Consider the following 27,392-nt stretch of genomic DNA (forward strand, 5'->3'; position numbering starts at 1 on the left):
TTCGAGGGCCCCCTGTCAGAGGGGCGCCTGGGAGCCCTCGCGGCTTGTTCTGCCTCGGAGTCTCTTTTCGCTGGGGCCTGCGCTCCCCTCCCCTGCTTTCCGTGCGCGCCCTCCTGCAGCCTCCTCCTGCTGAGCTGTGTGTCCAGGCTGCAGGCAGCGCTTTGGTGCGGAACGGAGATTAAGGAGGCTCATACGAGCCCCCCACTCATCTAATGACACTACAGAATGAACAAGCCTGCTGTTTGCAAAGCACTTTTATTAGGAAAAAAAATAATAGGAAAAGGCTGTATAACAAATATCCTCTCAAGTTTCAGTCAGCATTCTTCAAAAGTGAAATGTGAGGGTGGGATTTGTCTTTTTTAAAAACATCAGTTAATGTTCTGATTCATGTTTGTTTTATTCTTTTTAGGGCTAGCACATCTAGACTTGATGTTCAGAAGTTTCTGTCACTATCTAGAATGAAATTCTATGATTGAATTTCATACCCTAAAGGATCAAGATCCTGGTCCAACAGCATCAGAGATGATTCCCTCAGCTTCTGTAGAAGCTTTTGGAGTTCCTCTTTTGAAAATACCTAGGAATAAAAATACATAATAAAAGGTAGTTATTTGCACTGTATAGCACTGATTTAAAAAGTAAATGGTGGTTAATTAAGCTACTCTGTGTTTTGGATTTTTTTTTTTTCCTTTTAAGACAGTGTCAGTATCCTGACATTTCAGAATGGCTTTCAGTAAAGGACAAGAAGCTAGTGGTGGTACYCAAAACCTGCAAGTAGTTCTCAGTAACTACTAGAAGGATCATTGGGAACCATCTAAGTTTAATTTTCTGGTTATTAGTGTCAGGAATCTTAAGTCAATCTATGCAAATTCCTCACAGTCGTCGTCTTAGCCTTAGTGGATTTTTTTTTTCGGATTTCCAATCCTTGGGATTTTCTTTTATTAATTATTACTACTTTAAGTGATTTTGTTTTGGGTTATTTTTCAGGGGTTTGGGCAGAGGGAATGTCAGGTAAACCAACTGCTCAGAAACAACCTGCTTGAAGTTTTCTGACATGAAAAAAACACCCCAAAAATGATTACAGTTAAACTTGCTTCAATTCAATAGCCCCCCTCCACAAATCAATGACTGTAATACTCAGAACTATTCGTCACAAATTTGTCAAATTCAAGAGAACAGCAGTGTGTCAGACTTAACTCTGATTCTGTATGTCAGTGTCCCAGACAATCCTTTCCTACTACAGTGAATGGGACAGATGAAGAAATTTAAGTTTAGGAACGTACACTGTGTTCCTCTCTCTCTATATACATCTTTTTCCCCAGAGTCCAGTCACAGAACTTTTAATTTGAAGTTAAGCTGTCTAAAGCTGTTAGTAACTCACCGTATAAAGCTTGTGCCGCTCAGAAGCAACTGTGTCAGCCAGTCTTAGGCACTCCTGGTATTGTCCAGTACTATGTAACACTGTATGTAGTAAAAAGCACATCATTGGCAGACACAGCTTTCGCAGCAAAATCATCTGATGTGTTCGTTCAGGGTCATCCTCAGCATCCTTACCATAGTAAAATATATATTAGTGTATAAGCATTTCTTTCAAAGAGCAACACAGTATTATCTTCACATAGCAGTAGTGTCAGAGGCAAAAACTGCATGAGCTAGCCCACAGATCCAACTGATACGGCAACTAAAGCGGAAGAAACTTGTAATGGGTCACAGCCAGAGTGAATTATAGTTGAGTAGAGCACAGCACACTAATTTAAAGACTACCACAAAAGGCACAACTGCGTAAAATCCAGCTCTTTGTGGTCTATGCAGTGATATAGAAATTCATTTACCTCTCTAACATCAACCATCCATCCTCCATCAACGAACAGCAACACATTGTACATTTTCTCTTTCACATCAGCTGTAAGAGCATCCAGGAGACCTTTCCAAATACCATAGTCCATCTGGCAAAGAAACAAAAAATTATGTACTGCAGAATAGGATAATTTCCAAGATACATTTTTAACATAGTATTTTYACCCTAGCATACACCAGTTAGCACAGCTCTAGTTCGAAAGAAAACCTTCAGTCAACAGCTATAACCTAAAAGYCAACTGCTAACAGCCATTTATAAGCTTGCTTAATTCCCTGTAAGAGTGTTGAACAGGTTATTCAGAAGCAAAGCCATTACAGCATTAGGCATTTTAAATGACTTATTCTGCCATACTTATAAAATAAATACTTATCTAATCTAAATTGAATACAGCATATTTATACTAACCAGATATTCAAAAAGAACTTTTTTGAGGGGAAGGGTGGGAGCTGTAGGGGAAGAGGGAGGAACATCTCATTTCTTTTTAGAAATGAAAAATAAGACTGCCTCCTAATCACAAATGTAAATGATTTATAAAAAACTGCATGAAATTTTACTTACCTCATACTTCTTTTCTTTATGTTCATGGGCCACTTTCTCAGTGAAACTTGCTTGAGGTAACAAAGAAGGCTTCTGTGGAGCTGAGTTCATGTGTTTAAACCAGTCATTGAAGGTTTCATGGGCTTCCTGGATTGCATTGGAAAAAGTGTTTGGACATTTTGAACTCATTTATGTAATTATAAGAATTTCATCAAATGCACAAAAGCCCATGTGCTTTCAAATATAAAAAGAACCTCACTACTTTGTCAAAATCTCAACTACAGGGCATCCAGCAATCAGAAGTTAAATCAATCAGATAAAGCTTAAAATTTTAACATCAAGACAAAGCCAGCATTATTTTTAAGTAATAATTTGGAATACAGCATATTTGAAACTCACCAGATATGCCCGAATACATAAATGTTCTCTTATAGCATTGTCATCTTCAGCTGGAAGCGGAGTATCCATTCCCTGTTCTTCCCATTGGTTATATATTTCTGCTATAGAGTCCTGGGGAATCTTCACAAACACATCTTTTGCAGCTTCGTGTTTCTTGGATGCTATGAGAACAGGTTGAGTATCAACGGCTTTGCAATTTCCATACTTTATTTATAAAAATTGACAAGCTATCAACAATTAAGCCATTATGAGGTTAAAAAAAAGAAAAAAAARGATGGTTCATACCCATCTCTCTCTACTATATTACCCATATTTTTTAATAGACTAGATTCAAAATTAATTCATATCTAATGCCAATAGTCAAAGAGAACAAAAAAACAGCATTTAAAAAATTTACAATATAATATGTGAAGTTCAGTACCCAAAAACTTCCTCATGATTGCATTGCTTTGTTTAAGTGCTTCTGCCCTCTGTGCAGGATCAAATACAAGCCAGTCAATTACATCTATTTTCAATCGATCCGCCTGTAAAAGCCAACATATTTATTAGGTTCAGTAACACTTCAAGCATGCAGCTGATGTTAAATACACTAAATCTGGTCGTTGAAATACATGAGTTTCTAGAGATCTTTGCATAGTTATTACGAAACATGAATAAGAGAGAGCTTTAATCACAACTTTAGTATCAAAAGATAAGGAAGAATAAATGGTAACTGCTAACAATCCCTTATCACTGAAATACCAAATTGGGTCCAACCGATGTTCAGGTGACAATTTGTCAGTTAAGGTAACAACTAGTGGCCAGAACATGTGCCTCAGGCACATAGTAAGGTACATCTGAGATCCAAAAGACTAATCCTCATAGTAATTAGAAGCTACAATAATATCCTAATCTCAGTTCCAACATATTTTTGTCACAGTCATCTCATGGGCTTCATCTCTACTTGTTGTTTCCCTATAGACACACTGCAGTGTGACACACACTGCAGCCCAGGTGGTCAAGGAGATGTAGAAACAGAAGCTATGAATTCATTCAGGGTCACTTGGTCACATGGAAGGGATGCTTCCTTGGCACAAAACCAAACCAACCAAACACTTACGGTAAAGGAATCTGTACTCACAATGCTGCCAACTGGAGTATCTAGTATCTATCTGAGTATCTGCCCTACAAGATGTACTCACCTCAGTTGTTCCAGTATCTAACATATGATCATGGTGACTGAATTCACCAGCATCCTTCTTGCGGATGTTTTCAACAACAGTTTTTGTAATGGTTGCAACATCCAGACCTAAGTTAAGGGAGAATTACATAACAGTGATCATGAATTTAAACTTGCCACAAAGTGAATTTCAGAGTTGATCAYGTTTCTTACTGCTAGCCATTCTTATAAGTCTGTCCCTGCTCACATTGCCAGACTGAATTATAGGCTTTTGACAGACATAATTTATTGCAGGCATTTAGAAAAGTGATACCTGAGATTTTAAAGAGAGTATCAAACATGAGAAAGAGATAGTCATAAAAAATAACTAACAAGCTTTTCAGTCTGTGCCAGGGGACCAGTATGTATGTATTATACACATACACATTAATTAATTAATACATATACACATGCATTTGYTAAGCCTACTAATTCCTGTAATCTTCAAGTAAATGGAAAGAATATCAGATTTAACACAGATGCACCAGAAGTTCAGAACAATTCTTTTAAAGATTCTGAAATTCTAACATATCTTTCAAGTCTTAGCTAAGTTTTTACAGTGAAATGGCTAAAAATAACTGAAGAAAAGCTAGACAATGAAGTCTGCAGCAACAATTTCTTTGTGAGTTTTGGGTTTGAGTGRCACAGAGGCCTTGTAAAACAGGAGACAAAGTGAGCTACTTCATTAAGGTCTCTTTGAATTTGATRTAGAGGCCTGGAAGGGAGATTACAAGTAATGCAAATAACCACAGTGCCTGAGAAAGAACACTGAAAACATGCCAAAAAAATAACACATTAATAATTTTACCAAATCCATAAAAAGTGTAGATTTTTGCCATTAGTTCCCTGAACTAAATAACATCGTTATGTAAAACTTCAGAAAACGCATTTGAGAAAAGTAGTTGGCATTTACTTCCTGTTGTGTTTCAATGTGACCAAAGCAAAAATAATATTTAGTTTAAATTAAAAATAAGAATTGCAATTCCAGGTTATAGTTAGAAAATACAATATACCTACTCAAAAAAGTGATCAAAGTAGTTTTATTTATTTGAAAAATGACAGTTAGAGTGTCAGCATATCTCACCTGCTTCTTTTGCYAATTCAAGACAGTGGTGGCGTTGATCACTTTCTGTAACATCTTCTAAAAATAAAGCGTATTGAGCAACAGCTAGCTCTGGGGGCAAGTGGCTAACATAAAATGCTATTAAATCTGTGTGCTTCTCTGATATCATTCGCTGCAGAATAAAAAACAAGTATTAAGAATCCATACTATATCCCCCTGTGTAATCACGTAAGTTATGAATATTAAACAACATGTAACAAAGAATTCTGATTATTTTGTTCACATATAAAAAGATTTCGCTGAATTATCAGCTTCTAAACAGGAATTGCTAAAACTAGCTCGTATTTAAACACTGCTAACAGAAGCTCTCTAYATGCACGCGATGTTCTAGCCATCTCTTAAGAGGAGAGCATTAACTGCATCATAGCTCTGTCCATCTTCTAGTTTTTAATGTGTCATTTTCTTCACTTTTCTTCCTTGCCTGAAGTATTTCAGAGAAAACAAAATACACTTTTGAAAGCTTACCTGAATGTAGGTCTTTAGGACTTCTACAGAAACTTCCTCCTTATCACAAACAAACAAAAATTCAAATTTTAATTATTTTTTTTTGGCGGCAAAAACAATCATACTTTGCAATTATCACTACTACATGGGCACAAGATTTTCTGCTCATCCATGATTCAGTAACCTACAAATTCAAACAGCTCGACTGGGAGAACTGTTTTCTTGGAGGCTGATTGAAAAAAAATATGTCTTCTGATTAAAATAGTTAGTGTTTCAAGGATTTTATTTTTCAGCAACTAGATGTAGTTCTTAGACTAATTGGAAAGTTAGTTTTTGCACCATATAGTTGCTAACAGATAAACTTACGTTTTTTGTTGATCCTTCCAGCTTACCGTATTGTTTTTTTCACTCGAGATGATTACTGCAATGTGCTACATGCCCTGTTTCATCACACAAAATTTTTATGTTCCTATATAAAGGAGTAATGGAGAAAGACTTTTGATACCCTCTGGCTCACCTGTTACTGCTAAGTATAGTCCAAGCAACTGAGACTGCTTTAGCTAAGAATCAAGCATTTGTTACTGTGAAGAACTATTATTTTAGCTTGATATGGATACTTTCCATCTATGCAGACTTGCATCTATGCCAGGGCAAGTAGTGAGAGCGATACCACTCCCGCTAGGTTCTAAAAATTAAAAATAACATTAAATGAAGTCTATTTAGAGCCCTTGTTCAGCCTACAAGATAGTATCTCTTGCTGCATTTAACAGTCATCTGAGAACCTAAAGCTATTGTCAAACACTGCAGTGTATGAGTCATGGTTCACAAAATAAGCAAGGTACCAGCCCATCTTAAGACTTTTAATTGATGTTTATGTTAGAACCGCTGACTTCAGTCTTATAAGTTTATATACTGCTTTCATACTCCCTAAAGAGTTTATTTAGAAATAGAATAGATCAGCAATAGTCAACTTTTCATCTGCGACGTGGTTTCAGTCCCTGATCTACTATAATCAAATACAGTCAGTCTATAAGCTGAACAGTGCTAAAACCATGCAAGTGRATCGTTGCCAAATTCCCATAACCACCCCTTATACCAAGTGTTAAAACAGTCAACAGAAACAAGTTTGCATTCTTTTTGCCTCTCTACTTTGATACTTCAAAAGCATTACTCAAGTAGAACGTTCTCAGTTCTCATGTGAAAACCAAAACCATTTATAAGTGAAATTGGAGATTTTCATCTAAGCATACACCTGTAGGAGTTATACTCAAAACACTAAATAAGGAACATCGTAAYAGCTTGCACAACTACGCCTCCCTTCTGAGGTCTACTGGTAAATTCATTTATTCTCAAGGTTACAGAGGCAGTAATCAACAGCTACTCATCTTCCCACACTGGAATTCATCTAGGAGATTCACCTTTTCTGCCCTCTCCCACCTCCAGGCAAAAATATGCTAACAACTCTTAACAACTCATTCTAAGCTACTCCAGCTTAAAGATGCACTCTATCAAAACGTGATTCTGGCTAAATAAGAACAATCTCTAACACCCCCCCCCGCCCACACACACACAATTAGCTAAATAAGTGACTTTGAGAGAAGTTCAAACAAGGGAGCAAAGCAATGATTCTAGACATGGAGAAAGAGTGTAATACCTTTGAGCTGTATCCTCATCAGTTAATGCAAACACACACTTGTTTTTGGCAGAAATAGGTTACATTCAGAAACTCATTCGATATATAACTGCTTCTAAAGCAGTTTGAAGGCAGTAGAAATGGAGATCTAATTATTTGTGATTGCCTCAGAAAGGAGTTACTGCAGCTACATGACCTATCTGTTTATTTATCACAAAGAGGCTAGGTAGCTAATTAGCTGTACTTAGAAARTATTTGGACAAAATCTGAAACCTTCAGCTAGCATCAAAAGCAGCCAGTTACCTCAAACAAAAACACTTATGAGCTCACAGCAATAGGTACAACCCCCAGGGCTGTATCTAASATCAGGTTATATACAAAGCATCTTGGCTGCTATGAATATAAGCCTAACCTTGAATTCTGAGTCCTCCTCAGTAAAAAGCTTATTTATCCTTGGGAAAAAAAATTCAGTCAGTACAGCCTGAACTGGAGTGGATATGAGGCTCTTTTTAAATTTTGTCTGTTGCTTTTAGGCTCCAAAATCAGCAAATACACTATTTAAGCATGCAGTTCCTCATCTGCCTAGTAGTAGCTCAGCATCATTGTATGCAGTTTGTTTATTTACATACATGCATTTCTAATACAGTGAGTGGATATTGCTATTATAGCAAATCAAATACAAGTGAACTTACTTTAGTCTGCAGGCCCAAAGTGCGGAAAAACAGAATAAGATGTGTCATGAAACGAAGGAGGTGTCCTGGGAGCACACTTCTGTCTTTTGAAAGCCATCTGTTGAATTCTTCCATCAAACCTGTAGTCAGCAAGTCAGTATTTATGTTAGCTATATCATGATAAAGGTGAAAAAAATGCCTAAGAAATATTTCAAAATTATGCATCTTTYAGCTTTAAAAGTCCAATAAAGCAAAACTGCATCAGTTTTGAAAAGATTTTGCTGTTTGGCTTAAATATCTGCTGTGCGTACTTCGCCATTTCTCAGAAAAAGTTACAGCAACGTTATCATATACATTCCAACACATTTGCATGTTTCACAGCTGCTTTGAAAATTACTTTGTTAYGTCAAATTGCAGAAAGTCACTGTAATTCTTGAAAAAAGAAGCACACCGCTTAGTTTTTAGGTGGAGTTTGCCTACCGTGCACTTCTAAAACCCATTCACTTTTAAGCTTCTGGGAAAGTTACTAGAAATAATGTAGTCAGTAGATATTTAAAGATCACTTCGGAGAAAGCTCACCATCTACATCTCCTAGTATAATGAATTTCTGAATCACATGGTAGTGTTCTTGATTTTCCTCTATCACTCTCTGCAGAGGGAAAAAGAAAGTTCAAACTTTGAATAAAAATCTTGTAGTGTAAGGTATAAAGACAGCAAATTTACAAATAAAGCAAAAGTTCCTTAGGGAAAAAAGCTATTTTATTTCAAATGGCATTCTGCACAGAGCACAGGAGAAAATGTACCTGCTATCTGACTGTCAAATTACAAGAATATTGACAAACTGAAAGAACGAACCAGAATACAGATCTGTGGAGTTAATACTACCCTGTAAAAAATCTAAAACTAAGGCTTTTTTGCTTTGGAGAATAAATAATATTGTTACAGAAAATGGATTCTGTCAAAACACAGTAGTAGCAATGTGTGCATAAATCCTTGAAAGCAAGTCCCATGAAATTTCTTTAAGTTGGAAGAGAAGTTTTTCTGTTGAAGAATTAATGCAGGAAATATGATACAAATGCACCTTTACATTTTCTACAAGCTGAGAAAGGCAGCTGGGTGTATCTGTGGCTAATTGCATTAATCTGTAAGTTGTCTTCCAATTAACAGCATGACGAATGCTATTTGTTTCTTCTGTCAAATAAAAATAAATCAAGCTTCAATTTAGTCATTACCAAATTATCTGATAAGTCACACATATTCCATCTGAAACGTAATAAATATCCTGGCTCTTAAAAGTAATGCAGAAACACAGTCTGCAAATAGTCTCCTAAATGCTTAGGGAATTGAAATACACTCACAAAATTCCTATAAATAAAACTGCACGTAATCAATCTTCAAACACTTCATTTAAGTGTTAAATAGAAGATTTATTTTTCTGCTTTTTATGTCTGACAGTACTTTATAGTGAGCTATTTCTTTAGCATAGCTAGCTAGCTTGGCAGATCTGGGACAAGATCTGTATCTTTTTCATCATTAAAAGGTGGCATCATATGGAAAAGTCAGTTATAATTAAGAAAGTACACATTACAGAAAATTTCCAACAAATCCATCACTGTGCAGATGATTAAAACCAAGAACACTGATTTTCTGAGGGGAGAGACTGTAATTAACATATACCTTTTTGTCTGTTGCTTGAAGTTCTTCAAAAACTTTTTCTGAAGTCCAGCTTCAAAATAAGAGAGACAGAAGAATGAACAAAAAAATGCTAGCTTGAATTTGTGAAAAGGTCACGTCATATGGATAGTTCCTTGAAGGTAGGAACATAAATGTTACTTAAAACTTACTTTGTTTCTAAATAATCTCTAGGGAGTTCTTCCATCTCCTCTACTGTTATTACTGAAGTACGGATTTCCTGCTCTACAAGAGTGTCCACCATGACTCTGAAATATGCCCAAACAGTATCTTCCCACGTATCACAAACGGGAAGAAGCTACATATTAAAAAGAGTAAAAATTAAATCAGAGATAGAGAAATATCAGAATTTGAACACAGCAACTGTAATTTACGATCAGATCTCCAGGCCTCAAAGAGGCTAATACTTTGGACAGCAGCCTTGGCTTTTTTAACACAGGATGCAAAAAATCCATTTGCTGCATAATGCTCTAGTTCCTTGATTATTTTAACATAATCAAAAGAAATAGCCCTATGCTGCTTACACACATGGCACCATTCTGATACCACTTATCAGCTTAGAAAACCCATCCAGATGAGAACTATTCACTTTTCTGCCAGGTCATTTTTCAACAGGATTAGTTTGCCTTATTAGTTAATGTCATGGTTGCACAAACCACAATGCAGTGGGGAATGGTGAAGGGCAGCAGCACTGCTGCTTTGGTGGCAATACCACCTTGAAGTTTTTGAATGACCTGACTGAATTCAGAAACCAAAAGCATACAGACAATAAAACATGTAGTTTGTTTGGATGTTTAGTTTTCGTTGTACCTCTAAAATAGGTAATGGGAAGTTTGAAAATCCCAATTTGAAAGATAACTGATTAAGCTCCCAAGACAGCCTATATATAATGTAATTAGTAACTCTCTTTGAAAAAAAATATAAGCCTTTACATATGCTTCTCTGAATTGCGCTAGACTTTTTCAGCTGTGACCCCCTGGGACAAGAAGTTCCAGAGACAACATTACAGTTTAATAAAAGTTTCTCTTACAGTAATTTTAAAATGGATAAACTTCAGTCCCTCAGTTCTACCAAAAGAAGGTAAACAACTTATCTCCTCCGTATTTCTATATAACTTTACTATACCTTTTCTTCTATGAAAGGACTACATTTTAAACTTCGATGAATAAAGCTGAAAATGTTCCCTACCCTCCACCTTCCTATTTTCAGAATTACCTTTCTATCTTGGAATGATACAGCAGAATTAAACGAGCAAACAAAACCCAAACAAGTCCTCAAGTAGGAGCTTACCACTGATAAATATAACAGCACAGAAACATTTCCAATATTATTGTCTAATTTTCCTCATGCTTCTTAATAAAAATCCCTAGATAGGAATGAGACACCTCAAAACACATTTGGAGAATTAGAAGCAGTAAAAAGAGAAAACTGCTTAAAGATACTTGACAGAAAAATAAAACTTCCTGACAGTGATATCTAGTTACAAAATAATCTTTGGATACGCCAACTGGTCTAACACTTGAGACTTAAAACTAGACAAAAAATGGACAAATAAGAATACTTTGCATAAGCAGAAAAGCGACTATATGTGCTCTTAAATAATAATGAAATAGAGAAGACCTTAAACAAGAAAAATTGAAGTGGTTTTACTGATAGCTAGCAGGAATAACAACAACAGAAGTCTATCAAGTATATTTAATTAAGGCATGACAATCCTATAGAGATAATGTCTACTAAAGTAGTATTGTTTGCTATATTCTTGTTTACTAGATTATTTTAAGAAGTACATTAATCAAGAACAATATTTCTGATATTACTGTCACATACAAGAAAGAAAATGCATGACTACTAATTATCAATAATAGGAGGTTTGACATACCTGTTTGAGGTTTCCACTGAGTGCTGCATAGATGGCTCTTTCGTATCTATTGAACTGTTCCTAAAATAAACATTTAAAAATAAAATATTAGAGGTTAAAAAAAARGTAGTATTGTTTTCTATTCACTTTAAATTTCATTACACATTAATCCATAACAAAGTGTTCCACCTAACAGTTTCCAGGAAATGGAAAACCACAGCAACATTGGCATACATCACGAGCCAATAGCTAATAGCAAATGGCTTCCCCTTCAACAACATCCCCTTATATCTCATCTGAAAATTTTGTATCGACCTGGAAAGAAAGCAGTATTTTTCCTTCTTCATTCAACTAAGTCAAGATGAAAGTCAAATACTTAGCGTCTGCAGTATAAATTTCAACTAAAAAAAAAAGTCAGCCTAAATTTCCTAAGTCTTAAAAATTGATGCTGATTATGCAGTTTTTTACTTCAATACATAAGTATATTTAYTTCAAGAGTCCTCTTAAAACCCCCTGATAGCAAATCCTATATGCAGCAAACACAACGGGTAGGTTTACTTAAAAGTATGTTACTGAGTTTTTTAAAAAAAGGCTAAATTTGTACATTATACCAAGCAATTCAACATTATTTTACCTCTTCAGCCATACGCCAACAACTTATTTTCCAGATGCATCTGTATGGATTCCCTTGAACAGGTTCCAGCTCTTTTCCTACATGCAAAGGATATTTTAAAAAGCAGCTGCTATTAAAAAAAAAGAGGAAATCACTAAGAAGTTRAAGTCTATTTTCTGTTATTAACCTAGTTTTCAGTCCCTTTGGAACTCTTCCCAAAGGATCTTGATACTTCTGACGGGACTATAAGGTGTCTTTTCAAGGAAGTTTGGAAAATGTACATTTTAAATTATGGTATTTTAAAGCTTAGCTGCTTTTTGGTCTTGAAAAAAATCCATGTTTTTCACCACAACACAGCTACAACATTTAGAAACCCCAAAGTTAGCAAGTACAATATTTTTAATAGGTGTATGTGCTTCTAATAAATGTCAGATCATTGCTTCAGTGCTGCTACTTTCCATGCCTTTGTATGAGGGCATGTGCCACAGAAAAAAGCATGACAGCAGGTTAAATAGGCATATGCAAAGCAAGGCTAGGAAACTTGCAAAGCATTCAGATAAAATAAAAGGATGTAGCAAAGCATTATGCCCTCTGGGCCCAAATGTGCATAGCACTTAGACCAAAGTTTTTAAATTCTTTGCCAAATCCTGCAAAGTCAGAAGCAATATTACAAATAGGACTGTGGGCAAGAAACCTTGGAATCAAGGAAGAAAGGTAATTCAACACTTTCAAAGTAGTTTGAAAGCATACCTTTTTCTTGCATTTAAATTTCAAGAACTTTAGTCCTACTACACCTTTCTCAAGTTTTCTGATACTACATAATAGTCCAACTTTTGTGAGTCTAAGCAACAAAACACTTGCTAGGTGGAACAATTCACATGTGGAAAAATGCATAATGAAACATTATATGGAGATGGAAGAGGTCTGTCTGGAATTCCCAGACATTTATTTCCTAGTCATTATGCTTGCTTCTCAAAAAGAAAGTGTAAATTGCATGTTAGGTAGATATGATGATGATGTAGGTGCAGTTAGGTGGATGCATACCCTCAACTAAAACTTTTTCCTATTAGTTTTTACATATGTTGATCAGATATAGTAAAAATATTTCAGATACATAACAGGCCTTTAAGATGCAAAGAACTATTCTTCTTTGCCAGAGCCAGCTATCAAGAGAAAGCTTTCCTGCTTTTACATCTACTTCAAAGTGCACTTGCAACATATACCTCCATTTACATTAGGATCATGATACAATTTCCATCCTTCCAAAGTTGCAGCTCTCCAGGCCTGACCACATCGTTTACACAAGCGCTGTGCCTGAAAAATAACGGATTTRCTCAGCAACAGATTTCAAGGTAGCAAAAGCACCATCTTTTCTTTTAATAACTTAAGCCCTATTGAAATAGTTAATGTATGCAGAGACATTACTATKSAAAAAATAACACACAAAGAATAAAAAAAAACCTAAATGGTTTCAAAGTAAATACAATTTCAGTGTTTTCTTCACTAAATGTTTTAGTTTTTCAGCCAATAGGTATAGCAATGAGAAACATTACAATCTCATCTCTGCTAGTTTAAACAGCTGTTTTGCATCCTTCTGATAAGTTTGAAGACATCACCTTGTTGTTTAGATATACAATTCATCTTTTCATGCAGCCACCTATTTTTCCAGTTGACTTAGGTTTCCAAATCCCTCATGTATTTCTAAAAACCCCAGCTTTCCCATAATGGTGTTCAATAGTTTACTCACTAGCTCAAATGGGTTTATTCAAGGCTATTTTGAATAGCATAGATTGCAGAACAGAAACTGTACAAGAGAAAAAATGCTTGCTTACCAAGTTCTCTCTCWCAAAAAAAAGTCAGGTAAATATTATCTAATTAGTCTGACTGACTGGTATCATTCCATGACAGTATGAACAGTATGAACAATGAGAGAGAAACCAAAATATGGGATCTTCACTTGCTTAGTCAAATTGCGCTCTCTTCATACTGGAAAGACAGACAGTTTGGGAGTACTGACAAAGAGCAAATTTAAAGTACAGACAAGCAAGCTGATCTAGTTTACATGCTGTGTATTACTTACTGTTAGGTAAATGAACAGAGATTCTTCTTTAGTTCAGAGTAAACACCAATTACCTTACCTTACTCTTTCAGTAAGAAGTAAACCACACCTCCAGATATGCCATTATAACTATTATAACAAGGTGATAAAAAACAAACATATCTTTTTTTGCCCCCAATGTGATTAGCTCCCTTCAGATCACATACCTAAGGAGATAGTAGAGCAGTGGAACGAGTTGCTTACTCTAACACTATTCCTAAGGAAAGTATACATCAAACAACTTTCCAATTAAAATTCCATGCATGTTCCATTCTAACACACCTAGCAAAAAGTCTGCATAATAATCAATTGATTATTAGAGATGTAATTAGGAAGTTCATTGAAACAGCCCTTGTGTTCGTCTGGCAATACTTTTCGTGTCTAGCCACTACAATAAGTTACATTGTCAAAATAGTAAAATAAAAGTGCTATTTTTTTGCTGTAACATCTATTTTACACCTGAAGTTACTTAACTAAAGGCAGAATATTTTTTACTGATATAGCTGGCCAGCACTGTCAGTATTAATAAGAAATTGAAAACTGCAAGCCAAATTTAATAGAAATTTTACCGCACAGCTTGTTTTTAATAGCAAGATCTAAATAAGCTAAACTGGTTAACTAAGAAGATACTATAACTTTCCGTGGCTTACTTCATCTGTCATTCCTGCTCTGATCAGAGTGAAGAGATACTTCAATAATCTTCCATCATCTTCTCTATCCAAATCATCAAGTGGCAGTTTCTGTCTTATAGGAGCATCTGGATCCTGCAAGAAAAAAAAGTTATCATTCACCCGCAGGATACTTATCTGTCTTTTCCAGCGATTTTCTGCCCTGCTTTATAATTTGGAGTCATTTTTTTCAGGTTGGCAAACAATCTGAAAGTTCTATGTTACATCGAGCATGACACTTCCCTGTTTTTCCTCTCGTTTCTTTTATTCCTCTTACATCACTGCTCCTATCACATGGAGGAATTCCAATCCCTCATTTACTTTGCTACCTTGTTTTTGCTCAAAACTTCTCATCTTACAGCTCTTTTGACCTTTAAAATTTTTTTCTCCTTCTGCCTCTCCAGCTACCAACCTGTCTTTTCCTCTACCTTCTAACTCACAGATCATAGATACTCATGCTAGTAAAAATTAGTGACTGCTGAAAGAAAACAGAAATCTGCATATTCCAAAAGGAACTCCAGAGTTTCCTGGTTCCTTAAGTTTGATCCTCTAATTCCTTCATAACAAGTTCAAGTTTCCAATTAAAAAGCTTTTCTCTTTCATCATCATAATAAAAAGGCTGTTCTAGAATCTCATTCATCTGGCAGATTTAATAATTATAGTTAATTTTGTAATTATTCCAAAACTTCCAGCTTCAACATTCTCGCTGACTGACATCATCTCATCAACTAGTTCCGCATGGCCTCATGATTTCTGTACTGATTTTCATCTTTTTGCAACTTAATATTTTGTAATTTTTAGATGTTATTACTAAATTCGGTTGATGGTTGTRGAAATAATATGTATGTTCTCTCTAATCCAATTTATACCTGTTTTGAAACCAAACCAGATTTTTAAATAATACTTACCAACTCTGTTACCAGAGCCCGAGAACTTCCAATGTATGTACTTAGCTGTCTCTGCTTTAGGATATGTAGTGTGTTCTCCCTAAAAGCAGCACAATTATTTTTTAGTAAAGATGTTTTTATTTAGAAAGGATCTTTTAATAAGACACAATATTAGGAGGTATTTTTGGCTGAACAGAATAAGGTTTCAAGAGAGACATGCTTTGGTTTATACCACGAACAATRAGCTATGATACTGTTGTGCAAATATGAAATTCCAGTAGAAGCAGAATATTGTAATCAATTCACATAGCTTTGTTTTCTTTCAAAAGCATCATTATTTCAATCATTCATATATTTAAACTATGAATTGATTTCTCATGAACAAAATTTCCCATTAACATTCACTGTATAGTCAGTCTAAGACAGTGAATTCAACTTAGGATGAACATTTGATTCTAGAAACCTATATTCACTGGCCCTAAAAACCAGGTTTATTGTAGGCCTTTAGAATCAAAAGTGGGCTTTAGTCTTTTCTGCCTTGAAACCCAGCACTGATAATAAAGATGACAATAATGGTTACTAGTGAAGGATCAATGACACAAAGTAATGACAAGAACTTGAACAGGCAAGAATTAAAACTAGACAAAGAGCTGACCACCTTAGAAATATATAAGATGAATGGTTTAAATCCACTGTGAGTAAAAAGCTGATTAGCAGGTGGCCATCCATCATCTTACACTATGCCTCATCAAGAAAACCAAACTTGCACCCAGGTTATAGATTAAATTAAGTTGCTTCAGTCCCCCCCCCGCCTCCAAGTCCTCTCCTCCCAAAAGCCATAACTGACTTGTGAAAAGAGTCATTTCAGTAGGGGGGAGGAGGGAAGAAAAAACACTCAATTTTTACATCTAAGAATTTAAAGAAAYAGAAATGAATGAATTGTCCGACTTCTAAAAAGCCACTTTTAAAAGAGTGATTCTGTGAATAGGTCTGAGAATTTTACACTTGAAGGAAGTACATATATAATCAAAGAAAGCCTGAACTTACCAATAAACAGACTTTGCATAAAACTCAATGTTATCAGAGAAGTCCCCAATTTCATCCTTGGCAATGCTCTCTAGCCAATCTACAACCAGCTGAAATAAAATTAAATTGCATTTTTAAATTATTGCTTGTTATAGGTTTRTTTTAACTGCCTTCCTCCCATCTCTGAATCTGTGTGTTATATACGTGACCAAAGACGTACACCTCTTGAGACTATGCCACTCATTTTAAGTATCCAGTAGGAATGTTGTTTAGGCAYTTAATCTCTATTTCTCACTAGATGCTGCAGTTTCTGTAATGCTACTTATCAACTTTTCAATCACCATTATCAGTAACAACACTCCCATTGACAATAACTTTCAGCCTTCTGTTCTCTCCAAGTTAGCCTAAAAAACTGTATCTGATCTTTAGGAAATGAACAGTATTACTTTTATGCATAAGCAGAGTAACATGCTTAGCTGAATATAAAGAAATAAGTATTAGAAACAGCTTAATAAAGTGCCTAGAGCTCATATTTGCTATAATTTACATAACAAAAGCGTTACAAACTTTAGTGTCTACTATCTACTTCCATCTTCTTTTTAAAAAAATTCAGTCATACCTGGCTTTGTCGAACAAGTGAATCTTTCTGAAACAAGTTGTCTACAGTTGTCTTCTCACTAGCATTTAAAACCTATTTAAGAAAAAGCTGATAATTACTTCACAGAAAACTTGCTACAAAAATACGAATGACAAACTGGGCATATATTAACTAATGAACTTTCTGGAGGTTCAGAAACCTCAGAGAGGTTTCACTCTCCCCCTTATCCTCCCCCCCYCCCTTTTTTAAACTAGTGATATTATACATCTGTTACATTTGGATGTTCTTTTACAGCAAGTTAAACTGAACTGTGAGAATGAGACTAGGAATGTAATTCAAATGAATGGTCACAAACAGATGCTACATAGCACATTCATTGATTCTACTGACTGTACTCACTACTTCAAATCTCATTTATTCTTGTATACTTAAGGAAAAAACAAAAGAAAAAAGGCATTTTCCAAAACCCTAAATCACCATTAACATGAACAACTGAAAACAAGCATAACCCCCCCCCAAAACAGAAAGATCCCTGACCCTTCCATCTGCCCTCCCACATTAAGTTAGCTCTCATTAGAGTTGCAACAAAAAGAACAGAAGATAACAAAAGATGTGTTTCAAAACAAACAAACCAACCAAACAAAAAAAAAACTCCACAACACTGGCAAATCAGAAACAGGAATCCTAATAAAAGTTATTTTATGACTGAGAAGAAAGCAACCACAATCACAAATTTTACAAAGGCAAGATGACTACTGCTAAACCTTGAATGCAAAATTTCAGATTTCTCTCAAGATAAACCATAGTCAGGATTGCTAAGTGCTAGACAACTTGAGATCACRCATACTTCTTTCAGGAAGAGCAAAATTATGTCTGTCCCATGAAAACATTATCACTCCTGACCCAACTCTTTAATTAAAAATAAATAAATAAATAAATAAGTGATTACTTCCAGATGCATGGAAAAAGCTTAAGGGGATGCAAACAATACTTTAAAAATTTTTTCAGACTAATATTTTCCATTTATAACTGAATATTTAGGTAAATTAACTTTAAACAACTATATATTGTTAAATGTTTATCTCAATAGAAATCAAATAAGTTTTATTTTTGCTTATATTCTTTTAGCTTTAAATTTTGAATGGTTGAAAGATTGGAACTGTAGAAGAAAATGCAAGTATTTAACTTTAAAATATAATRCTTAAGAAAAACTTCAGTTTTCCCACCCCCAAAGCTTACTGTGATTTCACATGCAGTTTCATCTTCCAGTGCAGACTGTATTCTGTCTCTAGAAATAAAATTGCAAGCCTTAATGATTAAAACAAAGCTAGTAAAATCCAGTAGAATGCATAATATCCACTATTTCAATTTGACATGCAAGTGAAGTGCTTAAAGATACCTTTACCAAAAAAAAAAAGTTAATTTATGAAAATGCAAGAAGTTACAAAAGTAATAAAAGTAGGATAGTCTGCAACTTTTATTTCCATAAACAGATGATAAATAGGCATAATTATTGGCACCTAGTTCCATAAACACATAATAAACAGGTACTTAATTGCTTTGCTCAAGAGTCATAATTTCCTATAAAATAAATCCAAGAAAGCAAGCTCAGTACAAAAATATAGCATGTGTTTTTCAAAGGAATTACCTATAAAGTGAGGACAACAGTCTCCACGTTACCATCTCCTGCTTGAGAAGCCACAGGACACTTGCAGTTTTTGAAAACTTTTGCTGTCCAGGAGTTGCTCGATAAACTATTTTCCCCAGTATATTCACCTGATGTAAATAAATTTACACATGGTTAGCATTGTCCACCATCATTTTTTCCTAAGTTGTCACAGCAATCTTTTCATTATCCTGAATGCTCCCTCAACACCCAAGTTAGATTTCTGTCTTTTCAAAACAGGCAGATGATGCTCCAAATCATAAATTCCCTTAAGAACTAAAAATATTATAACAGCCTAGAGGCCATAAAACAAACAAAYAAAAATGACTGCACCTTTGTTCTGCAAGGCACTGCTCAAGCCCAGGACAAAAACAGCTTATACGGATCAACTGGAGGGGAGAAGGCAACCAGCAAAGAAGTGTATGTTTCCATATACATCAATATCAAATGTAAAGTGAGTCCTACTACTAATTGTGACAGCTTTGGTGCTGTGAGGCACACTATCAGTGCCTGAAAGATACCCTTTCTTTCCTTTTCAGCTCTGGTAAATGAAGAAACTCAGCTGTTGCCTTTCTTTTCTTTTTCTTTTTGTTTCTTTTTTTTTGGGGGGGGGAAGCAGTAAATTGTGTGATGTCATTTTTTCTTACTTTTACTAGAGGAAAGAATTGGAGGGTACTATCAAAGCCTTATGAGCAGAGGTGAAGATACTTTCCTGTTTCTTCTATCTCTCCCAAAATATGAAAGAATTTACATCCGTTAGAAGCCTCTGGACTGATAGTGCATAGCTGAGAGGCAGTGAGAGCGCTCAGGGCTATCCTCAACCCTTCCCAGAGCCCCTTTAGCACCACACATGCTAGTCCTTGGAGCAGCATCCCTCATTACTTCTGGTAGGTCCTTGATGATAACACACATTCAACTCTCTCTGCCCCTGCCAGACATTGCAGATGACTTGAAACAGCTACTCTATATTCCATGATCTTGTAGATGGTATCCTTCTCAATATTCATAAACAAGAGGAATCACAAATACCKCCTGTTCCGTTTCAGCTTTGAAGATCCATTATTTCACATAATAACTGAATTCACATTTATTTTCCTTCTCTTTTCTCCCTCCCACTTGGGAACAGGAATATGGTATGCACTTCATTAAAGATGTCAGCATTCTCCAATTCAGCCCCCAAATCAAATTTGTACAGAACACAGCTAGCAACCTTCTACCTAGAATTCATTTTCTTAACATGGACACAGGCACAAAGTCTCTTAACAACAACAAAAATATTATCTGCCCTCCTCTTTCAGTGATCAACACTGTTACTGATAGAAGCATATTAACTCCCTTTCAAACTGCCAGTTCCTGTTACTAACAATCAATAGCCCATCAAATCAAAAACTGTATCTAAAAGCAGAGATGCCTGGAATCTGCTGCTGAAGCCTCTATGGCCAGCTTATTTGGTATGTACTGGAAATCAGTAAAACCACCATAATACAATGACTATATTTATTTATATCTGAGAGAAATGAAGTACTTTTTATCCAATTTACCTCTATCAACAAAAATATTTATACTTCTGCTCATGTTTCTCATCACTTAGCACTTACAACAAAATGGCAGCCTAACCACACTTGAGAATTTAGCAAGCTACACAGTGGGCACTTCTGTGCCAAAGTAGCACATGAGGAAAGAGAAATGCTCTTCAATGCTAGCATTCAGTGACTACAAGACTGCAACCAGCTGGTAGATTTAAAGCATCTSTGACTTCTCAGCTTAAAGGAAAACAGCAATATAACCTAGAGAGGGGAATGTAAATTAAAAAAAAAAAGCCAAACAATTTACCTGGTTGTTACAAATATTTTCATACTCATCCACAAGTTCAAAAATGGTAGTTGATGTATGATTCAAGAAGGAGTGCAGAAAATCTGAGTACATACTCATAGTAGCTAGAATATATTTAAGCAGGAACAGCCACGTTAGCAAGACAACTTGGTAAATAACAGAAAACCCCTATGCTACAAAACCCCCTTTTGATGACAAAAYAGCTTGCCATCACTAAAACTAAATGCAGACAACGATGATATGAAGTATCTATATCCCATTAAGCCATAAGCACTTACCAGCTAAGAAAGTTACACAGAAGCTACACGGTAAACTTTGTGCAAGTCATAATTAAATAATTTTTGCTATAGATTTGTCTTCTGAGTAAGTTTTAAAGATAAACTCCTTTCTGTATCTCTATGAAACTAATCCAGTGTCTTACATCACCAAAGCATCCAATCTATTGATTGTCTATTGACATCAGATTCCACAGAAAACACCAACTGGAAAAACTCCAGTAACTGAAACAGAGACTTTCTGAACTTTTGCAAGTAGACTGTTCTTGTCATAGAAGTATCTCAGCAAAATAATACATAAAAATAAGAAAATAAGTATATACATTTATATAGTCTACAAATAAAAGATGTGGTTAATTACGAAAACTTCAGATTATTTTACCAGCTTCCCCAGGATCATCCTCACGCAACAGTACAGCACTCATAGTGACATCTTCTGTCATATTGGACAGGTCTAGATTTGTAAACATTCCTGTTTGCTGGGGCGACAGTGCCATTGTCCAGTTACTTTCATCCAACTAAAAGCATAACAGCAACATAAGGAAAATAAATGGCAATGTTAGACTACTATAAGTCTCGCTCAATTTTTTTTCCTTCTATAAACAATTATTTTTGATAGAGTTAGAAAAAACTCTGAAAATGAATACCGAACTGCCTTGAGATAAGACATAACTGTCTTTAACAAACACMTCTGAAAATGTCAATTTTCTATAGAAAAGGAAATCCTCAATGAATTTATTCAGGAATTAACCCACAAGCTAATTTAATAAGACCTTGAATTTTAGAGTGCTATCATTTTTTAGTTCAAAACAAATGCATCASTCTACCATTTCACATTCTATTATGCTAAACCTTTACTACCCAATTTATGTTGTTCAAAGTGAAAAGAGGCCAAATAATGCTGACTATGTTATAAAGCATCTGTGAAATATTAATCAAAATAGTTAAAATTTGAACCATAACCATTCACTACAAGCTTTCAATATTCTTGGTGAATTCCTTAAAACTATCTTATTAAACGAAGCAGTACATCTTTAAAATAAGAGAGAGTATTCAGGTATATTAAATGGGGAAATGCAGACATATCTATACTTTTCAGGGGTGGTATCTGTCAACATATCTGACATCAAAGCAGCAAACTGGCCAAGACAGGAGAGACTGCACAGACAGGGCAGCTTCTTATAGCTGTCGCCATGGCAGCAATTAATACCATACAGAAGGACYTGGAATTGTGCCACTAGTAGATTCTTCTTTTCTGACTGCTAAGACAGTCCTGCYCAAACCAGTAAGAACAGGGAACCTGAACACATTGCTGTAGCAGTGGCTTAAATATACTCAAAAAACTKTAGACATATACCTATTGTTTTTCCTTTTATGACACAGTTTCTACCCACAGTATTCCTCTTGCCTGATTTCTCTCTGCCTTTACCGCCCGCTAGCCCACCAGAACAAAATGCTGTAGTACTCTGAACTGTTCAGAACAGAAGAATAGAAGTAAGGAGAAACTCAATTCCAGTAAAACCGTATCAGGTCTCTGTGGGAAATACAAAAAGGTCTGTTGAGTGTTCTTATCTATCAGCAGGTAAATGTYTATAACGCATAATTTTAAATCCTTTTTCCATCATTCTCCTGTGAAAATGTACGTCTAGTCCTCAGTGCCTCCCTGATAACCCAAACAGGATTCTTCATATCCAAATCAGAGCACTAAATGCTAAGCTAATACAAACATCACTCAGAAAACACTAGCTACAAAATACCAAGAGGCTCTGAATTGGAAGAAAATCCCCATTACCAGGAGCTGTATGACATGGTGATCATAGGTCTCTAGGTCCCAAAACCTTACAATTTAAACAAACTAAGAGGCTGTAAAAAACATCCGATAGGAACAACTAGAAGGGAGAATGAATTAGAATGCAGGCACAAAACCACATCTTAACCTGTTCTGAGTCAGTTTAAAAATAACGGAGATAAAATATATTAGAAGTYCCTCCTGATGATTTCTCTAATCATACTATAACATCTTTGGAAAAACATTGAAGATAATTAATGCCATCTGAACAGCCATCAGAGGAGCTTGCTCTCTAAAGTTTGTATTTTGACACAAAGCCTAGTACTGGAGAGTGCTAAAGTGAGAATAAATCTAAAGATTTAATTTGCTGATATAAAACACTTCTGTGTTTGAGGAATATGTAAACAAAGTCAAGATTATTGCAGTCACAGTTTGATGCGAGAGGACTAGTTTAACATATATGGTATATTTAAGAAGTCCTTAAAACCCTACTTATACCTCACTGCATCATCTTGAAGAACAGAGAGAATACCACAGTAATACAGCAACCTGAACCACCCACAGTTTCTCTTTGGTGCAAACAGCACTGAAACACTAAATCCGTAACTTCTTGTAAGTTTACGTAAAGAAAAACATGCTCTATCTTACCATTGAAAGATTGCCAAAAAGTCCAGGAGTCTGCAGAATTTGAGGAGATTTCCCTCCAGTTCCCAGGATGGCAGACATATCTGGCAGCTTTGTGGAACTTCGAGTTAGTGCAGTAACAAAAAATTTTTTTTAAAAAAAAAAAAAAAAAAAAAAAAAGTACTTAAAGCTACTGTGCTCTATCAAGGCACTCTCCAAAAGAAATCTTTTAACTGAGATTGAAGTGTTTATGAAGTCTTGCTCATAGTCACAGAAGAAACAGACAAACCAATCTGATGGAGAAGTAACTTATTCCTGTCTATCATTATTTCACTCCATCCCAAGGCTTGTACCAAACCCACAAGTGCTAATTAGAAAGAAAAAACAAGTCTTAACACCAACAATTAGAAATAAGGAGGTTCATTATTGATAATATAACTTCATATTAACCTCCAAGTGTGAGGAATGGGCATGTCTCTTCACTTCAGCCATAACTAGTGAGGGAGGTACTAAGAGGATTACAGATCTTTTCCCATGTTTAGTATCAAGTCAACACTAAGAACAACTTGCAGTTTTGCTGTCAGAGCTGTCAATGCTGACGTAAAAGAAGCCTGTGCTTGTGAAGAAGGCTGATGCTAACAGCATTCATCTTTGCTACTAGCCAGTAGAACTGAAGTCAGCAGATCTTACAATAAATTAAGACACACAGGGGCTATGCAGAACTTTTAAGCAACAGCATGCATCTATAATATACGAACATGTATGCTGTAACTAGGGGGTTTGTTCACCACAAAATAGTTGAGGATGGAAGCGAATTCTGGAATTCAAGTCCAACACTCTTGCTCAAAGCAGGGTCAATCAGAACAGGTTGCCCAGGACCTTGTCCAGTTGGGTTTTGAATGTCTCCAAGAACAGAGACTCTGCAACCTGCCTGGGCAACCTCTTCCAGYATATAGTAAAAGTTTTTTCATCCGTTTTAAATAGAATTACCTGTATCATAGTTTGTGCCCACTGTCTTTCTACTGTGGACCACTGAAAAGAGTCTAGATCTGTCTTCTTTACTACCTCCTGTCAGGTATTTATATACATCGATAAGGCTTCAAGATGAAAATTCCCAGCTCCCTCAGCCTCTCYTTGTATGCCAGATGCTCCAACCCCTTAATCATCTTCATGGCCCTTCACTGGACCCACTCCAGTACATCCATGCCTTTTTGTTAGGAATTATTATCATTTATGAAGTCCTAGCATATTATTCATTTAACCAAATTAAAGAAAAGAAAATCTTACATGGCTGGCGAAGCAATGAACCAGGAGTTCGGGAGATGAACTGGCCTCTGGGTGTCATGTTTCCAATAGTGTCATCCAGGGATGTAAGAACTGGTTAATAAAACAAGTTAAGAAACACTCCTAAACACACTTTCAGCTCTACCTAGAATGACTGCAAATACTTCGAAGGAAATAATCTTTGTTGCAGCAAAAGCATTATAAGGAATGGACATCTTGCTCTTCAAGCTTATCAAGGCTAAAGCAGAAAGTCCCATTCATTAAGCCCAAATTAGGTCATGAAATATGTCACCAGATACTTGAAAGCTAGAGAGCTAGTGGGGACATACCAAAGCAAAGTTCAGAAACGTGGGCATGACAAGTCTAGGACACATTGCTTCTCAGCTGCTTGGTTCAAGGAGAGCATCTCCTCTTGAAAGGAGCTACTGTATCCTGCGTAACTCATAATCAGCAAATCTGAGACTGTATAGATCAAAAACACCARAAATGCTCTCTTGCTCTGTATTCTAGGATGCTGATTCCTTCAATAAAAAGGTCCTGTTGCTCTACTTTGCCTCTTCCTCTCAGTTAATCAGTTTCAATGTCCTATGCATGGTTTACTAAGAAGCAGTGCAAACATTTCAGTGCCATAAGTTATATCAGTGTTCAAGAACATCATGATTCTGAACAACAACAATAATCATGGCCAATATCTTGACAGTTTTATTCTGCTTACCCAAAAGTAGAATATGAGAAGATTCACTGGATTCTTTTGTTATTATAATCAGAAAACATTATGTTAGCTGCCAAACTCTACAATATTAAAAAAAGTTCTGTAGAAATCTACATATATACATGCRCACTCGTATCAATATTACTGTGCATGGGAAGCTAAGATATACTGAATAAACAAAATATATAGATAAAACAAAATACAGTTTAAAGAGCATAAGAACATAAAATTAAGATATAAYGGAGTGAAGAAAGCTGAAGGATGGAGTCAGCTGTAGCTTATACAGCTCTCTGGACTGAGTATAATCCAAGTTTATAAGCCTATGAAAACAGTAAAATATCATGCTACAGAAATATGCCAGTATAGGTTTAGAAGGCAGGTAATGCACAATGCACCTGTATTTAGCCCACAAYTCAAATAATTAATGCAAATACAGTCAAAAATTGATTGTATGCATCAGTCAATGTACCTGTATATTGTGAACACAGTAGGTAAAAATTAAACATAAGAAGATAAAAAAGCCTATACAGAAAAAGGATACTAGAAACTCTTTTCTGGGAGCTTTGTTTTTGACCAGGTCTGGCCAGCTCTGTATCATGGGTGGATAACACATCTCCAAAATCATTTCTATAAAACAGCAATATAGACACAAAGTAAGCAAATGAATCCAAGCAAAACAAAGTAAGATTACGATGTTACATTCTTCCCRCTAATCCTTTCTTTCAAAGGCTAGCAACTTCGTATCTTGATTCCAAATCCTAATTGACAAAGAAATAACACTTTCGAAGAAACACCTTCAAATTGGAAGGCCTATACCTTCCAAAYGTCTATGCCTACCCAGTACAAAACAAAAACAAAAACTGAACAACAAAAAGCTTTGCAAAACCTTTATCCTTTACAAAAAACAACAAAAAAACCCACCCAAAAATTAGAAAACATGCAGTTTTACTGAGCATTTGTTCCTTACTCTGCTGGAGAAAGAAAACTAAAGATACAAAACAATTAATCCTTTAGTACTGAAAATGTTGTACAAAAGGGACAAAAGTGCTGTACATCTTTATTCAAATCTTATGTGAATATAGCCTAACGCTATTCCACTATTAACTTTGAAATAGTAGGAAAAACATGTTGCTTCAGATTATTCAGTCTTTAAAGACAGATTAAGATATTCTTTGTGCAACTTCACAACTGACAAACTGAAAACAAAGCTATATTAAGTCACTGCTACTTTTAGTATAACTATTTAGTTTCCCATACAGAACATCCAGTATTGCTCATCAGCTCAGGAAAGTGTGATTACTTAGTCTGAAAATTCRTACTTCACTCCTTCTACACCACAATAGACACTTTCTTTAAATATTTTTTTTTAAGAAAGAGCCACAGCAGTATTAAAATCGAAATTTAACTTGAAAGAATAACGTGATCCCACTACTTTTTTTTAATTCAGATGTCCCAAATCATCACAGACTGAGAAAGTCCACACGCATTACAGAATGGAAAGAATCTAGTTAACAATAATTTAAATAACTAAACTGCAAATGAAAGCATGCGATGAATGTTTTTTAAGGAGCCCGGCTATGCTTGTCCACGCAGACCTGTCTGTAGGACACCGTGCAAAGGCCTCACATCTGCCTACACCTTTCTYACGACGCAAGTTAAGTCTCTGGCCGGGCCAAACCGTTCCTGCGCTTGTCCCGGTCCCGGTCCCGGTTCGCACGACAAGGCCCGGCAGGGAGGAAGCGCCGCCACCGCCGCTGCGTTTCGTCCCTGCGAAAGGGAGGCCGCGGCGGGAGCTCCGCTCCGGCCGCCCCCTCCTCTCCACAACGGCCGCCACCCACCTCTCCATAACGGCCACCGCCAGCCCGCTCGCGCGCTCCCGCCAGCCCGGCCGGAAGGCGAAAGCGGCAGT

The 27,392-nt window shown here is 35.9% G+C and overlaps 1 protein-coding gene across 2 annotated transcripts; it reads right to left on the reverse strand.

The window, feature by feature from the left end:
• Window positions 1–239: 239 nt before the first annotated feature.
• NUP107 (nucleoporin 107) lies at window positions 240–27,392 on the reverse strand. Of its 2 annotated transcripts, XM_085320569.1 has the most exons (28): window positions 27,322–27,392; window positions 26,025–26,110; window positions 24,775–24,864; window positions 23,512–23,627; window positions 21,457–21,592; window positions 20,800–20,903; window positions 18,949–19,076; window positions 18,540–18,588; window positions 17,322–17,393; window positions 16,724–16,812; window positions 15,698–15,776; window positions 14,772–14,885; window positions 13,247–13,337; window positions 12,045–12,121; window positions 11,432–11,491; window positions 9,705–9,850; window positions 9,538–9,586; window positions 8,440–8,509; window positions 7,882–8,000; window positions 5,578–5,616; window positions 5,074–5,224; window positions 3,973–4,079; window positions 3,213–3,315; window positions 2,792–2,952; window positions 2,414–2,539; window positions 1,830–1,943; window positions 1,379–1,546; window positions 240–574 (listed from the first exon to the last, which is right to left on the reverse strand). In XM_085320569.1, the coding sequence occupies exons 1-28, from the start codon at window positions 27,327–27,329 to the stop codon at window positions 467–469; spliced, it is 2,760 nt and encodes a 919-aa protein (XP_085176695.1). In that variant the 5' UTR covers window positions 27,330–27,392; the 3' UTR covers window positions 240–466. The 2 variants fall into 2 exon arrangements, with proteins under 2 accessions (XP_085176695.1, XP_085176696.1); XM_085320570.1 differs by lacking the exon at window positions 27,322–27,392 and having other exon boundaries at window positions 24,775–24,871.

The sequence above is a fragment of the Rhea americana genome, unplaced genomic scaffold, assembly GCF_003343005.1.
Source record: "Rhea americana isolate MKP2758 unplaced genomic scaffold, rheAme1 scaffold_64, whole genome shotgun sequence".
NCBI lineage: Eukaryota > Metazoa > Chordata > Aves > Rheiformes > Rheidae > Rhea > Rhea americana.